Source organism: Myxocyprinus asiaticus, chromosome 24 (assembly GCF_019703515.2).
Source record: "Myxocyprinus asiaticus isolate MX2 ecotype Aquarium Trade chromosome 24, UBuf_Myxa_2, whole genome shotgun sequence".
Taxonomy (NCBI): Eukaryota; Metazoa; Chordata; class Actinopteri; order Cypriniformes; family Catostomidae; genus Myxocyprinus; species Myxocyprinus asiaticus.
The window spans coordinates 20,823,448-20,840,311 of NC_059367.1; the positions used below are offsets into that span (position 1 = coordinate 20,823,448).

The 16,864-nt window shown below is 36.9% G+C and overlaps 1 protein-coding gene across 1 annotated transcript in view; it reads left to right on the top strand.

Annotated features, from left to right (window-relative positions):
- The window catches only part of cacna1sb (calcium channel, voltage-dependent, L type, alpha 1S subunit, b), a 38,879-nt gene that overhangs the window by 15,222 nt on the left and 6,793 nt on the right, over positions 1-16,864 (top strand). Inside the window, exons 15-43 of the mRNA XM_051652558.1 lie at positions 1,541-1,637; positions 1,855-1,924; positions 3,096-3,228; positions 3,459-3,588; positions 3,676-3,735; positions 3,817-3,923; positions 4,223-4,310; positions 5,171-5,278; positions 5,370-5,422; positions 5,533-5,679; positions 6,455-6,656; positions 7,330-7,488; positions 7,882-7,992; positions 8,131-8,214; positions 9,869-9,916; positions 10,499-10,525; positions 10,644-10,769; positions 10,998-11,063; positions 11,192-11,283; positions 11,528-11,687; positions 11,894-12,021; positions 12,139-12,235; positions 12,350-12,452; positions 12,539-12,640; positions 12,779-12,906; positions 14,155-14,277; positions 14,453-14,676; positions 14,766-14,836; positions 14,987-15,072. Of these exons, the coding sequence (XP_051508518.1) occupies positions 1,541-1,637; positions 1,855-1,924; positions 3,096-3,228; positions 3,459-3,588; positions 3,676-3,735; positions 3,817-3,923; positions 4,223-4,310; positions 5,171-5,278; positions 5,370-5,422; positions 5,533-5,679; positions 6,455-6,656; positions 7,330-7,488; positions 7,882-7,992; positions 8,131-8,214; positions 9,869-9,916; positions 10,499-10,525; positions 10,644-10,769; positions 10,998-11,063; positions 11,192-11,283; positions 11,528-11,687; positions 11,894-12,021; positions 12,139-12,235; positions 12,350-12,452; positions 12,539-12,640; positions 12,779-12,906; positions 14,155-14,277; positions 14,453-14,676; positions 14,766-14,836; positions 14,987-15,072 (3,130 nt within the window). The remainder of the gene's footprint in view (positions 1-1,540; positions 1,638-1,854; positions 1,925-3,095; positions 3,229-3,458; positions 3,589-3,675; positions 3,736-3,816; positions 3,924-4,222; positions 4,311-5,170; positions 5,279-5,369; positions 5,423-5,532; positions 5,680-6,454; positions 6,657-7,329; positions 7,489-7,881; positions 7,993-8,130; positions 8,215-9,868; positions 9,917-10,498; positions 10,526-10,643; positions 10,770-10,997; positions 11,064-11,191; positions 11,284-11,527; positions 11,688-11,893; positions 12,022-12,138; positions 12,236-12,349; positions 12,453-12,538; positions 12,641-12,778; positions 12,907-14,154; positions 14,278-14,452; positions 14,677-14,765; positions 14,837-14,986; positions 15,073-16,864) is intronic.

The following is a 16,864-nucleotide window of genomic DNA, read 5'->3' on the forward strand; positions in this document are numbered from 1 at the left end:
AATAAAATAAATTAATATGGTGGCACAATTATATTTTTTGTCTACAAAACTAATTTAAAATATTTAAGCATACACCTTCAGATCAAAAGATTTTTAAGATCATGAGAAACATTCCAGTCAAGTGTTTCAAAACTTTTGACCGGTAGTGTAATATATACACTATATTGCCAAAAGTATTCGCTCACCCATCCAAATAATTGAATTCAGGTGTTCCAATCACTTCCATGGCCACAGGTGTATAAAATGAAGCACCTAGGCATGCAGACTGCTTCTACAAACATTTGTGAAAGAATGGGCCGCTCTCAGGAGCTCAGTGAATTCCAGTGTGGTACTGTGATAGGATGTCACCTGTGCAACAAGTCCAGTCGTGAAATTTCCTCGCTACTAAATATTCCACAGTCAACTGTCAGTGGTATTATAACAAAGTGGAAGCGATTGGGAATGACAGCAACTCAGCCACGAAGTGGTAGGCCACGTAAAATGACAGAGCGGGGTCAGCGGATGCTGAGGCGCATAGTGCGCAGAGGTCACCAACTTTCTGCAGAGTCAATCACTACAGACCTCCAAAGTTCATGTGGCCTTCAGATTAGCTCAAGAACAGTGCGTAGAGAGCTTCATGGAATGGGTTTCCATGGCCGAGCAGCTGCATCCAAGCCATACATCACCAAGTGCAATGCAAAGCGTCGGATGCAGTGGTGTAAAGCACGCTGCCACTGGACTCTAGAGCAGTGGAGACGCGTTCTCTGGAGTGACGAATCATGCTTCTCCATCTGGCAATCTGATGGACGAGTCTGGGTTTGGCGGTTGCCAGGAGAACGGTACTTGTCTGACTGCATTGTGCCAACTGTGAAGTTTGGTGGAGGGGGGATTATGGTGTGGGGTTGTTTTTCAGGAGCTGGGCTTGGCCCCTTAGTTCCAGTGAAAGGAACTCTGAATGCTTCAGCATACCAAGAGATTTTGGACAATTCCATGCTCCCAACTTTGTGGGAACAGTTTGGGAATGGCCCCTTCCTGTTCCAACGTGACTGAGCACCAGTGCACAAAGCAAGGTCCATAAAGACATGGATGAGCGAGTTTGGTGTGGAAGAACTTGACTGACCTGCACAGAGTCCTGACCTCAACCCGATAGAGCACCTTTGGGATGAATTAGAGCGAAGACTGCGAGCCAGGCCTTCTCGTCCAACATCAGTGTCTGACCTCACAAATGCGCTTCTGGAAGAATGGTCAAAAATTCCCATAAACACACCCCTAAACCTTGTGGAAAGCCTTCCCAGAAGAGTTGAAGCTGTTATAACTGCAAAGGGTGGGCCGACGTCATATTAAACCCTATGGATTAGGAATGGGATGTCACTTAAGTTCATATGCGTCTAAAGGCAGATGAGCGAATACTTTTGGCAATATAGTGTGTGTATATATATATATATATATATATATATATATATATATATTAGTATATAAATAGTATAATATATAACTATATATACAAACTATATATAGTATATATATGTATAATTTGTAATCCTCTCATTTATTAAATTAGAACATTGCCAGAAAAGAGTGATGAGGAGAAGGCTCTGATGGCTAAGAGACTGATGGAGTCAAGGTCAAAAGCTGAGGGGATGCCCACCACAGCTAAAGTAAGACTGACACTGCTATCTGGATAAGCTTAAACCTTACATTTATTTTTGTGCCAGAGAACAATATGTTCTGTCATAGATTACATTTATTGCATTTTACTGTACATTTTACGTCAGATTTAACCATCTCTTAACTTCAGGGTGTTTATATGTTTTTATTTTCTTGCATAAGTAATACCAGCAGTTTAACTGTATTTCATGATGTTGTTGCCACCAGCTCAAGATAGATGAGTTTGAATCAAACGTTAATGAAGTGAAGGACCCCTTCCCTCCTGCAGACTTCCCAGGTGAGGCTTAAAGACTTGAACTCAACACAAACTCTAAGAAGGTGTAATTGTGCATAAAGGAGGAGGGCTTAAAGGGATAGTTCACCCAAAAATGGAAATTCTCTCATCATTTACTAACCCTCATGCAATCCCAGATATGTATGACTTTCTTTCTTCTGCTGAACACAAATGTATATCCTTACAATGCTGAGAAACTTTTAAGGCCAGAACTTTGAAGGTTCAAAAAGCACATAAAGGCAGCATAAAAGTAATCCTTATGACTCCAGTGGTTAAATCTATATCTTCAGAAACTATATGATACGTGTGGGTGAGAAACAGATCAATATTAAAGTATTTTTTACCATAGAACTCCACTTTCACATTCTTCTACTTTTGTTTTTGGCAATTCACATTTATATATGTGCATATCGCCACCTACTGTGCAGGGGGGAGAATATATATTAAAAAAGCACTTTTATATAAATATTGATCTGTTTTTCACCCATTCCTATCATTGCTTCTGAAAATATGGATTTAACCACTGGAGTCGTTTGGATTGCTTTTATGCTGCCTTTATGTGCTTTTTGGTACTTCAAAGTTCTGGCCACCGTTCACTTGCATTGTATGAACCTAATAGCTGAGATATTATTCTAAAAATCTTCGCTTGTGTTCAGCAGAAGAAAGAAAGTCATACACATCTGGGATAGCATAAAGGTGAGTAAATGATGAAAGAATTTGCATTTTTGGGTGAACTATCCCTTTAAATGTCATCTGAGGGCTTGCTACTTCATAAAATGCTGTCTCAGGCTGTACAGTACAGCTCGAATGAAGTTCAAAGATAACTCATCTATTATAAGGATAACTTATTATTAGCTTCAGCCTCCAAGCTCATTTATGGAGCACATTTCTCAGCACTTTGGTGGCTATTTTCATTTGATTCTTGAGTTCCGCAAATTAAAATGAGCAATACAGCATAAACAAGTTTAGATATTCTGCTTCAAGGCCAATGCTATAAAATTCATTAAAGAAACACTTTTTCCTACTAATGAAAGGAAATTTAAGGAAAACCAGCTCCTTATTTCACAGACATAGTGTACAAATATACTCATACTTCATTCATTGCTTGATGTATTTATGCTCTAAAGAGTGAGTTGAAAATACAGTACTGCCCGTGTCCTGACCTTCTGCTCAGGTGATGATGAGGAAGAGGAGCCAGAGATTCCCATCAGTCCCAGACCCAGACCCATGGCTGACCTACAGCTCAAAGAGACAGTGGTGCCCATGCCAGAAGCCAGCTCCTTCTTTATCTTTGGCCCACAGAACAAGTGAGGCTTTCTGGCCAAGATATGGCCCAAAGAATTTTGAGTTTGGTAAAACACGTGTTAAAGTAACCGATGTGATAGTGTAGCTACAATAGTATACCTACAGTGTTATCTTATTCTGTTTTGTTGGCGATAGAAGTAGAATTGTATTCTACTTCATTAGAGATATGTAACTGATAATTTTCTGTTAGTGGTTAGTAACTGATGAGCTACTTTATGCTCTGTGTTGAAAGGTTTCGCAAGCTTTGCCACAGGATCATCAACCACACCACCTTCACCAACATCATCCTCCTCTTCATCCTCCTCAGCAGTATTTCCCTGGCTGCTGAAGACCCCATTGACCCCCATTCATTCCGAAACAAGGTACAAAACACCCTGATTACAAATCTGTTGTACTGTAGAGACTGAAAAATTATCAGAAATATCACTGTTTATCCATTCACTTTACAGGTCTTGGCTTATGCTGATATTGTCTTCACAACTGTCTTCACCATTGAGATTGTACTGAAGGTAACATGCTTTATTTAACTTTTAAATTGTGGTTATGTGGTTGACCTTTCAATGCAGCACTGACCTGTAATGTGTTTTTAGATGACTGTTTACGGAGCTTTCCTGCATACAGGCTCTTTCTGCCGGAACTCCTTCAACATTCTGGATCTCATTGTTGTGGGTGTTTCCCTATTGTCCATGGGAATGGAGTGAGTTCAGTAATATTTTATGCTATTTTTTATGCATATTTCAAGACCCTCGCTGTTGGGTAAAGCAATTTTAGGCTTCAAGCTGACTGTTGGTTCACAAATTTGCGTGTTCATATAATCTTAATGGAAAATTGTTAAACTGGTTTGGCCCCCCTTGTTGATATTTTTAACTTGAATAAAACCAGTTAAACTATATATTACCACATGAAGAACATATTTTAGGTTACTTGACACATTTTATTTTACAGTGTGTGATCTTTTCTGACTAGAATCACTGAGAATGTGTTTTGCATGTGCAGGTCTAGTACCATCTCAGTGGTAAAGATTCTCAGGGTGTTGAGGGTACTCAGACCATTAAGAGCCATCAACAGAGCCAAAGGGTTAAAGGTATGTATGTCATCTGCATCTTAAATGAATATTCCAGGTTCAATACAAGTTGAGCTCAATTGACAGCATTTGTGGCATAATACTGATTACCACAAAAATGAATTTTGTCTCATCCCTCTTTTTCTTTAAAAAAAGAAAAAATCAAGGTTACAGTGAGGCACTTACAATGGAAGTGAACGGGGACAATTTTTGGAGGATTTAAAGGCAGAAATGCGAAGCTTATAATTGTGTTATAGCGCTTACATTAATTATTCTGTTAAAACTGGAGCTGTAAAGTTGTTTATAACATTGTTTAATGGGATTACAGGGTTTGCAGCATTTCGTCGTCATGGTAACAAAGTTTTATATTTAATAAGAATTATATATTACTACACGGACAAGGTTAGCAAGCGATTTTATCACATGTTAACAGGCATATAGTTTATGTCTTGTGGCTATACTTTTGGAACGGTGAGTATTTTAATGTATATGGATTGTCCCCATTCACTTCCATTGTAAGTGCCTCACTGGAACCTAGATTGTTGCTTTTTTAAAGAAAAGGAGGGACGAGTCGAAATTAATTTTTGTGGTTATCAATATTATGCCACAAATCCTGTCGATTGAGCTTAAATTGTATTAAACCTGGAATATTCCTTTAACTGAGTAAACAGCTAAATCTGTGATAGGCCTATGGCATTTGTTGTTAAAAAGTGTAAAAAGTCATCTTATTGCATCATAGCGATCAAATACTGAGGGGTTTAGAATATTGAATGCTGACATTTAGTATAGTTGGTGTATCTTTGCTTTATATAGTTGCTGTACTATATCTTTTAAGCATGATTCCTATTAGTTACTGAATATACTTTTATTCTACTCTCCAGCATGTGGTCCAGTGTATGTTTGTGGCTATAAAGACCATTGGTAATATCGTTCTGGTAACCATGCTCTTGGACTTCATGTTCTCCTGTATAGGAGTGCAGCTCTTTAAGGTGAGACAAAAAAATAATTGCGTGATAATATTGCCTTTCATTTCTAAATGGAAGTGGTAATGCTAAATGTATTGCCTTTATTTTCTCAAAGGGCAAGTTATACTCTTGTACGGATCCCTTGCAAGAGACAGAAGTGGAGTGTCGGTGAGTAATTTTAGCCATATTTCTGTGAATTCTGTGCCATTTCCTCTTCATGTTGTTGCTTTTTGCTGATAAGTATCTAAAGCATAGCTCTTCTTCTTGGTTGTTCTCAGGGGAACATTTTTAAAGCATGTGCAGAACTCTCTTCAGGACACAGAGGTTCATCAGCGTCATTGGGTCAACAGTAACTTCAACTTTGACAATGTGCTGAATGGGATGCTGGCTCTCTTCACTATCTCCACGTTTGAGGGCTGGCCAGAGTGAGTGTTTTAAAAAAAAAAGCATTGAACCACTTATCAAAATATAAGAAATGTACATAAAAAATAAAAAAAATCTAGATAAACTAGTTGACTTCACTAATCAACTAGTTGGTTGTTGCATGACAATTCGACCTTTGTGTCTCATCTTTAATATCTTTAGTTCAGTCATGTCAATTGTCTGAAAAAATCGAAAGATTTTAATGTGGGTATGATATATTGATAGGATATTGTTCTTGGCAGACTAGATCTGCTACGCTGCAGGTACTGTTGCTACAGAGCAAGAACAGAGGCTTGCTACTGCTAGAACATAATCAGACATACTAAGTTAGCATGTGGACATGCTGCTGCCCCTGCACAATTAAACAAAATGCAAGACATGCTGCACTGAGCATGTAGGACATGCTGCTGCACAAATAGACATACATGCAATACCCATGTAGCCAATCTAGACCAGTGGAGCTGGTGTGGAGGTGAGTTTCAGAGAAAAACTCTTGTAGCACAACTGAGCTATTTAAATGTTAGACAAAGAGAGAGACACAAGTTGATTGGCTACCCAATTACATGTCAAAGGACCAATCAGCTTACACCATGTGAGTCAGCTGGCTAACAGATAACAAGTTCAAAGAACCTTTCAGCTTGCGCTACTTAGTTACATGGCTGAACTTCAGTAATTTACAGCATAGTGTTTTGTGGTTTTAATATCCTTGCATAAAATACAGTTAACATATCTTGTTTGTGGGCTTCATCTAAATTTTCCTTCATTCACCTTCAACAGGATCCTATATAAGGCAATAGACTCAGATGCAGTGGACATGGGCCCTGTGTACAATAACCGTGTGGGCATCTCCATATTCTTCATCATCTACATCATCATCATCGCCTTTTTCATGATGAACATCTTTGTGGGCTTCGTCATTGTCACATTCCAAGAACAGGGAGAGCAGGAGTACAGGAACTGTGAGCTGGACAAGAACCAGGTAACCAGAAGGAAACAGATGCTCTCTGACTTTAAATTATGGCATTTGATCCAGACAGGAAATTTTGTGATTACCGAATGATAAATAATGACTAGATTATGTCAGTGTTAATGAGTGTAGATTAGATCAAACAAAATATCTTATTTGTATCGTACATCCACATTTGTAGCAGCATTTCTTTGCTTCCCTCGCGTTGATATATATGGGTAGTTGTTGACATGAAATATGTTTGGAAAGTTGGAATGCTACACTCAATCTAAAACTACTTTTAATAGCATTTTGCATTCAGCTTTTATGGCCTCATATTAATTGAGAGACTGCATGGATTATTTGTGCTTTTACAAATTCATTTTTCACACCACAACGCCATTTAAAATGAATTAGTGAAGGCAAAAAGGTGATTTAAAATAGTGGAAAAAGACCCCCCCCCCCCCCCCCCACACACACACACACACACACACACACACACACACACACTTTGACCAGATATACACTTGCTAATACATTCATGTAAATTTTAACCTAAAATCTTGATGTTGATAAAAAGTGGTATATATTAACCCAAATGTATGTATCTACCCATATTTCTACCAGATGTCTAATGTGCATGCAACAAGGCTTCTTGATTGTGGTTTAATTTATAATCTTCTTCTGTCTTCTCATTCATCACAAGCGTCAATGTGTACAGTATGCACTTAAAGCTCGACCCCTGAAGTGCTACATCCCAAAGAACCCGCACCAGTACCGCGTGTGGTACTTTGTAACCTCCTGCTACTTTGAGTATCTCATGTTCTTCCTCATCATGCTCAACACACTGTGTCTTGGAATGCAGGTAAGCAGCATATAACATTTAAGGTTGAGTTAAATACAAGGATGTAACCAAACATTAAAGATTGTGGGGACCAAATGTAAAAAAGTAAGAATCAGTTACTGACAAACCCATATTCATGATACTATTATGAATATTAATAGGTGCCATGCCCACCTTTAGCGGTTACGGCCCCAGTTAAAAGGATTTACAAGCCAATAAGTGTTTACAAATTTGCTAATTATCCCTGTTCAGTTGGTATTTCGGTCAGAACTGTAATGTCCAAGCATCGTATAATATTTCCTAAGGCAGTCCAAATTACAAAATGAAATTTTTGGTAATCTGTTGTTGTTGTTGTTGTTGTTGTTGTTTTTGTTCTTCTCTCTCTCTCTCTCTCTCTCTCTCTCTATGTTATAGCATTGCAACCAGTCTGATCATATAACCAAACTATCTGGAACTCTTAACCTCATCTTTACGGTCCTGTTCACTGGCGAGATGATCGTCAAACTCATTGCATTTAAGGCAAAGGTACTCCTGCTTTACTCTACTCAAAAACAAAAATCAAACAAAAAAGCAATAAGATGGCAAGCGTCATAGCTCTAATCTGCTCATTACTCGTTCGCTTTAATTTATGACTTTATTGGTGTTTTGTGTGTTATGATGCAGGGTTACTTTGGAGACCCTTGGAATGTGTTTGATTTCGTCATTGTGATCGGTAGTATCGTTGATGTTGTCCTCAGTGAGTTGGATGTGAGTACGACAACAAAGTGTTTCTTAAAAATGCTACAATTATGAGGAAATATTTTCAGAGTGACTTGAATAATTTGGAAATGTCAGTACAAAAGCAAAAGCATTACAAATGGCGACCAACAATGGCTTGTATTCTAAATCTGTATTTGATGATACATGAAGCAAAGACAGCAGCAAGCAACCAGTATCAGCATTAGTACACAGGAGGTACCGATTCTATCAGCTCCATTCTATTGTCATCCAACCAACTTAACACATCAGTGGCCAGTGATGGGCTCATTTTCATGATTGATTTCACTTTTTGATTTTAATTAGATTCTCCAGTCTTAAAGATCCCATGAAATAAAAAATGATATGGCTTTTAGTTCAAATATGTTTGATTTGAGGCCATCTATATGCTATTGCACTGCTAAAATAAAAATAATAATAATAATAATAAAAATAAAAAATAAAAACACACAAAGGAATAATTCACCCAAAAATTAAAATTCTCTCATCATTTTCTCACCCTCATGCCATCCCAGATGTGTATGACTTTCTTTCTTCTGCTGAATACAAAGATTTTTAAAGAATATCTCAGCTGTTTGTCCATACAATGCAAGTGAATGGCGACCAGAACTTTAAAGCTCCAAAAGCACATAAAGGCAGCATATAAGTAATCCATATGACTCCAGTGGTTAAGTCCATGTCTTCAGAAGTGATATAAGTGTGGGTGAGAAACTGATCAATATTTAAGTCTTTTTTTTTTTACTATCATTCTCCACTTTCACATTCTTCTTCTTTTGTTCTTGGCGATTCGCTTTCTTTGTGCATATCGCCACCTACTGGGCAGGGAGGAAAATTTAAAGTAAAAAAGGACTTAAATATTGATCTATTTCTCACCCACACTTATCATATTGCTTCTGAAAATATGGATTTAACCACTGGAGTCTTATGGATTACTTTTATGCTTTTAGGAGCTTCAAAGTTTTAGTACCTATTTACTTGCATTATGAGGACCTACAGAGCAGAAATATTCTTTTAAAAGCCTTTGTTTGTGTTCAGCAGAAGAAAGAAAGTCATGCACATCTGAACTGGCATCAGGGTGAGTAAATTGTGAGTGTATTTTTATTTTTGGGTGAACTGTCCCTTTAAAGCAGATATGCAAATTGAAAATGTACAGTCTTTCTTTTACAGAAAAAAGATAAAAAAATAAATTAAAAAAAGACTCATCTGGCACTCACAAGTAGAACTGTTTTTCAAATCAAATGCTCTCTAGAATGATAATGCCCCTTCCCCTAATACCACCAAGCCCCAACTTCCTGTTTCTACAGGAAATATGTCAACACATGAAAGAGAACTGTGGGGTCTTTAATATTGAATGTCCTTCACTTCCCACACCTCTTCCCTTCTCTCACAAAGCTGTTTAATGCACACTTCTGCACCAAAACTGATTTTAAGCACTTTTTTGATTGTGTATTTAAATAACCACTTTCTTTGTCAGTTTTTTGAAGCATTATCCATAACTTTAATCTACTGTTTAATGTTTAGGTTTGTCTCTGTATCACAAGATGCTTTGCCATTTTTCTCATGCACTACATTTACTCTGTCCACCATCTCTCGCCCTCACTTCTCATCCCAATGGGTTTCTGTCATCATTCTCTGTTCCCCTCAGGCTGCACTAGAGGCCAGTGGAGGACTGTGGTGTCTTCATGGTTGTGCTGTAAATATCAGTCTGCACTGCATGGATCTGCTGTGACAACATACACACTGTACTCACTTCCTCTCATACTAAAAGACAAACCAGGAGAACTGAATGAAGTGTTAGATACCTTTTAATGGCTTTAGTGGCAATCAAGCAGATGCTTACTGAAAAATAAATGTGCCTAGATTTTGCTATGTCTATGCCTAATGTTGCTTAGCTGCTAGTAGACAAGATGCTGCAGTGGCTCTTTTTAATAAGCTGATTTTTAGGGTTCTAAAGTAATTTCACTTCATTGCATGATCGATTCGGGAAAGTCTCTAACCAATTGTTTAATGGATATTCTGGTTTTGATTAAATATCCTTTAGTTGGTTTTTATTCGCCTATTTGGCCTAAAAGTAATAGCAGCTGCCTTCATTTTAAATTGCTTTTTCTTTGTGCAAGAATTTTTGAAAATGAATCTAGTGTCATTTCAAATATATTTTATGCATGATATACAACTGCATTAGTGCATTACTACACTGTATTGAAGACTTATTCTCATGTTAGACAAATTATGAAATACTGAAAAGAGTCTGTTTTTTTGTTTTGTTTTTTTCCAGGAAATAAATCCAATGCAAGCGATAGCTGTAAGTACCTCTATGTCTTCTTGTTTAAGTTTTCTTTTTAAACATTAATGCCAAAATGTCAGCTTTTAATATTTAATGTGTTCTTCATCCGACACTAAAGATTTTTACTCAATTATAGGATGCAGAAAACGTGAGAGTTTCCATCACATTCTTCCGTCTGTTCCGTGTGCTGCGTCTCATTAAACTGCTGAATCGTTCAGAGGGAATCCGGAATCTTCTGTGGACCTTTATTAAGTCTTTCCAGGTCAGACAAGAGAATTAGGCATCAATATCTTGATCACAAAACATTATTAATATACATTTTAATAATAACTTGGTTCTAATATAAGAGTGATTAACATATCGGTGAGAAGTTAATATAGCAAATGTGATTAAACTGATCTAAAGTTTTACAGTGTGCAACTTTTTTGTGAAAAGACGCAGTTTTCAGTGTTAGCAACTCTAAATTGTTTCTGTTTTTCTGTTTCATCAGGCACTGCCTCATGTGGCTCTTCTGATTGTTATGCTCTTCTTCATCTATGCTGTCATAGGAATGCAGGTAAACTTATCTGATTTCTCAGCTGTTGAAATGGCATGTAGTTTTTCTAATTTTCTCTATATTCTATGTTCTGACTCCAGTTCTCTTTCTTTCTTTCTTTCTTTCTTTCTTTCTTTCTTTCTTTATAGATGTTTGGTAAAATTGCTCTGGTTGATGGTACCGAGATTAACCGCAACAACAACTTCCAAACATTCCCACAAGCTGTTCTGTTATTGTTTCGGTGAGTCAACCATGTACACAATGAAATAAAGCAGGAAGAGGAGACACTGTGAAACTTTCTGGATTCATGGATTTTGATTAATTTATCCAAATTAGTTACTAGTTTATTTTTTAATTCAAGTCATTCAATGCAAACTGTTTATGTAAACTCCAGCTTAAGATACCAAAAAGTACAACTCTGAGACGATAAAATACTCTTTTTGTAGTTTCATAAAAAGTTAACTGATTAATGTTTGCATTCACAGCGTTGCCACTGGAGAGCAATGGCCTAAGATCATGCTTGCCTCTATGTATGGAAAGCTTTGTGATCCTAAATCAGACTACGGACCTGGAGAGGAGTATACCTGCGGGTCTAGCATTGCTGTTGGTTATTTCCTCAGCTTTTACATGCTGTGTGCATTTTTGGTAAGCAGATTAGATGGTCTTGATTCTCAAGAAGGCTCCATGTGGGCACAGTAAAGGTTTATTGTAAATTTGTGATCATTAGCAAAGATTAGTTAAACATGGTTAACGATCCTTCCTAATAACGTAGGAAGTCAGCTTGAGATGCAGTAGTCTTTTGTTGCATTGTTGACTATTTTGACAAAACTAAATACTTCTCTTCCTGGTAGATTATCAATTTGTTTGTGGCTGTAATTATGGACAACTTTGACTACCTCACTCGAGATTGGTCAATCCTTGGCCCGCATCACCTGGAAGAATTCAAGAAGATCTGGGCGGAGTATGACCCTGAAGCAACGTGAGTTGCAATACTAATGTCTTGTGATCTTGTAGATTTGTGCCTCTTGGGTGTTTTCTACATTGTATTATTTTGCCTAAGACCTATTAAGGTGCATTGTTTACTGTCTTTATTAAGGGGACGAATCAAACATCTGGATGTAGTCACTCTTCTGCGTAGAATTCAGCCGCCATTGGGTTTTGGTAAATTTTGTCCACACCGCTCAGCATGTAAGGTAAGATAGTTGATATAACGTCACTATATAGAGAATCAGCTGGTGTTGAGTGGATTTCAAGATGCATTTTAAATCTCTATTTGTGAATATAATCTCTCTTTTATTTCACCTCAGCGACTGATTTCCATGAATATGCCGCTGAACAGTGATGGAACTGTGACCTTCAACGCCACACTCTTTGCACTGGTCAGAACAGCTTTGAAGATCAAAACTGAAGGTAATTGTTGTTTGGACCTCAAATTAAATGGGCAGTGTATTTTGTAGCATCAAATTTATTCCACAAACTTGTATTGGCCCTTTTAGGAAACTTTGAGCAGGCTAATGAGGAGTTGAGAGCCATCATTAAGAAGATCTGGAAACGGACCAGTATGAAGTTATTGGACCAGGTCATTCCCCCCATTGGAGGTGAGATACAGTAGCTGTGATAATCAAGTCATTTGTCTTTAGGAAAATAATTTCAAAGGATTCTTTATATTGGCTTTACTGGACATTTTTTTAATCTAAATTCTGTATTTGACTGGGATGTGATTTGATTGGCTGTAGAGGATGAGGTCACAGTTGGAAAGTTCTACGCTACATTCTTAATTCAGGAACACTTCCGCAAGTTTTTGAAGCGGCAGGAAGAGTACTATGGTTACAGGCCCACCAAAAAGAACTCTGCAGAGATAAAGGTACACCTGATGATAAATACCAGCAGTTATTCCTTTGTGATTTGTGGTTTTCAGCAAATAAATGATTATAAATCAAAAAAACTGTTTTTAAGAACTTGTCCTATTCACTAAACCTCCTTCATATACATACGTTTGATGGTTCCACTTTATATTTGGTGTCTTTTACTCACTCTCGTGCATCCCAGATGTGTTTGACTTACTTTATTTTGCAGAACAAAAACAAAGATTTTTAGAAGAATATTTCAGCTCTGTTGGTCCTTACAATGCAAGTGAATGGTGACCAGACTTTTCAAGCTCCAAAAATCACATAAAGACATCATAAAAGTGATAAATAATACTCAAAATGTGAAAGCAAAAGTGGAGATTTATAGTAAAAAGGGACTTAAATATTGATCTATTTCTCATCCAAACTTATCATATCACTTCTGAAGATATAGATTTAACCACTGGAGTCTTATGGATTACTTTTATGCTGCCTTTATCTGATTTTTGGAGCTTGAAAGATCTGGTCACCATTGGGTTTACATTGTATGGACCAACAGAATTGAGATATTCTTTTAAAAATCTTCGTTTATGTTCAGCAGAAGAAGGAAAGTCATACACATATGAGATGCATGAGAGTGAGTAAATGATGATAGAATTTTTCATTTTTGGGTGAACTACTATGAACTAACATTAAAATACATACAATACAATGTACTTATTGTGTAACTACATGTTGTTTAGGGAAGTTCTCATGAGATTAATATTTGCTGCTATTGAGGTTGAGGATCGGTAGGTTTAAGGGTAGGGTTAGGGTTTAGGGTAAGGGTTGGGGTAGGGTTAGGTTTAGGATTAGGAGTAAGGTTAACAGTGTAACTACAGATGTAATTAAATGCAGGTACTTTAAATGTAAGTACATTGCGACAACACGTGCATAATAAGTATATTTTCTCAAATGCTTAAGTCATGTTTAATTTGACTTAGTCGAGGGGTACTGGTGGTGTAAAGGTTAAGATTTTTTTATATCCTTTATCACTACTATACTTGAGCTAGGAAACCCCATTTTCCTCAATAGGACTGCCTTGGCTGTTAATAAAAAAATAAAAAATAAAATAGGGGTGCTAGCAAAAAGCTTTACACAACATGTCAAACTCTGTATGGATTTGGAAGTGCACAATCTAATCTTTTTATATCATTCAAAATATCTCAGACTCAACAGATTCTGCTGTTTGGTTTTCTTTCTTGCATGTTTCTCTGGCTTTGCAGGCAGGTCTGCGTAGTATCGAGGAGGAGGCAGCTCCTGAGTTGCACAGGGCCATCTCAGGTGACCTGATCATAGAGGATGACATGGAGCGTGCCTTGGAGGGTGGAGAGGAGGGCATCTATAGGGTGTGAAGTGATGCATCTTTTTAAAGCTAACACACATTATGCTTGTGCATACATTACTTGTTTTGTTCCAGAATTGTTTTAAAAGATATATGGATGACCAAAGTCATTATAATGATTATTGTGTCCTTTAGGACTTATAAATGTGTGTATATATTATGTGTCTCTACCCATGCAGCGGACCGGAGGTTTGTTTGGGATCAACGTAGACCCTTTCGCCTCTGAGCCCAGCAGCCCCCTCTCCACACAGATGACTAACCAGAGACCCCTGCAGTTTACTGAGACTCACCTGGAGGACGTGGAGTCACCCCCGGACTCTGTCTTCCTCACGAACACCGAGTTCTTCCCTGATAATATGCCAGCAACAACCAACACCAATAACAACGCCAACTTTATCGAAGAGTAAGTGTATAAGTACAAAGTACAAAAGTGTAGCTACTTAATGTATACTTGTAATGGTCATGATGATGCTCATTTGATGCTGTTTTTAGCATCTCATCCAGGTTTACATTTGAGAGTGAGTCACTATCAGCAACCAGAAATCATTCTTGCGAAGACATAAGTAAGTGTATAGGAAAACTCTAATTATAACTGTTTAAATTACATTGACATTTTTATATATCACAGTTATTTTAAATACATTGAATGGAATATGTTATGATGTTTATTGTGCTGCTGTAGATTTCTAAGCAAAATTAAATGCAACCTATAGGATACTCCAGTTTCTATGTGGGCAGAGCCTCAGGTGTTGATGACAGAAAGCGGTCAGATTTCACTATCAGGACAGATATCACGCAGGTATGGTTCATGTGTTACAGATATGGTGTAGATCAGGGCAAGTAACTTGTCACAATTTTTTCCTAAAGATAGGTTTATTTTTGGAAGTCAATCTGTATACCTTAAAGTCCTGGTTACAAAGAAAGTTATGAATATTTTCACCACTAGTGAACAAGAAAAAAGATGCAGTTCATTAAACACAGGTTGACCAAAAGTAGAGCAAGTTGTCACAGTGAAACCTGCCATTTAACAGCCTATTATAGGCTTTTCAGTACATTTGAAAAGTACAGAAATTACGAGACAAAACATTCCACAAAACACAAAAATATCAAACCATTGTTTTGGTCAACAAAATAATAAAGTACATTCATACATTTTATAAATAACACTTTAAAGGAATATATTGTGTTCAATACAAGTTAAGAACAATCGACAGCATTTGTGGCATAATGTTGATTACAACAACAACAACAACAAAAAAAAAAGCAAAAATCTAAGTTACAGTGAGGCACTTACAATGGAAGTGAAGAGGGCCAATATTTGGAGGGTTTAAAGGCAGAAATGTGAAGCTTAATTAATAATTAATAATTTTATAAAAGCACTTAAATTCATTCTTCTGTTAAAACTTGTGGATTATTTGAGCTGCAAAGTTGTTTAAATTGTAATTTTTTTACAGTTGTTTTAGGCTTTTTACAAAATCATGGCACCAAAGTTGTAAAATTGGTAATAACTTTACACAGAAAAGGTTAGTAAGCGATTTTATCACTCTAAAATCATGTTAACACTCATACTGTTTATGACTTGTGGCTAAACTTTGGATACAGGGAGTATTTTAATGTTTATGAATTGGCCCCATTCACTTCCATTGTAAGTGTTTAACACAGATTTTTTTCTTTTTTTTTCAACAACAAAAAAACAAAGGAGGGATAAGTCAAAATAATTTTTTGTGGTAATCAATATTATGCCACAATAGGCTGTTGATTCAGCTGAACTTGTATTGAACCCGGAATATTCTTTTAAAATAAGGTTTCATTCATTAACATGAGTTAATTTGTTAAGTATCATGAACTAACAATGAACAATATTTTTTTTTTTTACAGCATTTATTAATCCTTGTTAATGTTAGTTAAAACAATACAATTGTTTATTGTTAGATCATGTTAGTTCATATTGCATTAACTAATGTTAACATTCACACAACTTTTGATTAAAAACTGTATTACTATGTGCTGAAATTCAGGGCTGCAGTTAGGAATTCTTGGGCCCGGAACAAAATGTTTTCAGCCGGCCCCCCTCCAGTCCGTTGTCCGACAGTATCCCATCAACATGAGCTACCCGGACAGCGTTCACGGTTGTGAGCTGTCTCCTTGTTTATCTGCGTCTCCCCAGGGCTTGACATTTACTTTTTGGCTTATCGGCCACTGTGGCTAGTTGTATTCCAAAGTCACTAGCCCCGTCCCGCAAAAAGTGATAAATGGAGAAAGCAACTGCATGCATTTGTTTGGTCATTTTATTTGAACAAGAATAGTTCTGCAGGACACAGACCTAATGATTTAAGTCACCTTTAGAAATCTGAAGCAAACATAGCCAGTAAGAACAGTAGTAGGACAGAACAAGGGGAATAATCAATAATTTTATCAATAATTTGTCCAAGGAGGTCCAGATTTTAACCCCTTTAATTTTTCTAAATTGTACTTGCCTTCATAAAAAAATTTACATTGTTTTTCTTTAACTACAATGTCTCATTTAATGATTCCATGAAGTACAAAAGGAGATACTGGGTTGATTATACTCAGTCACGATTCAATTTCAT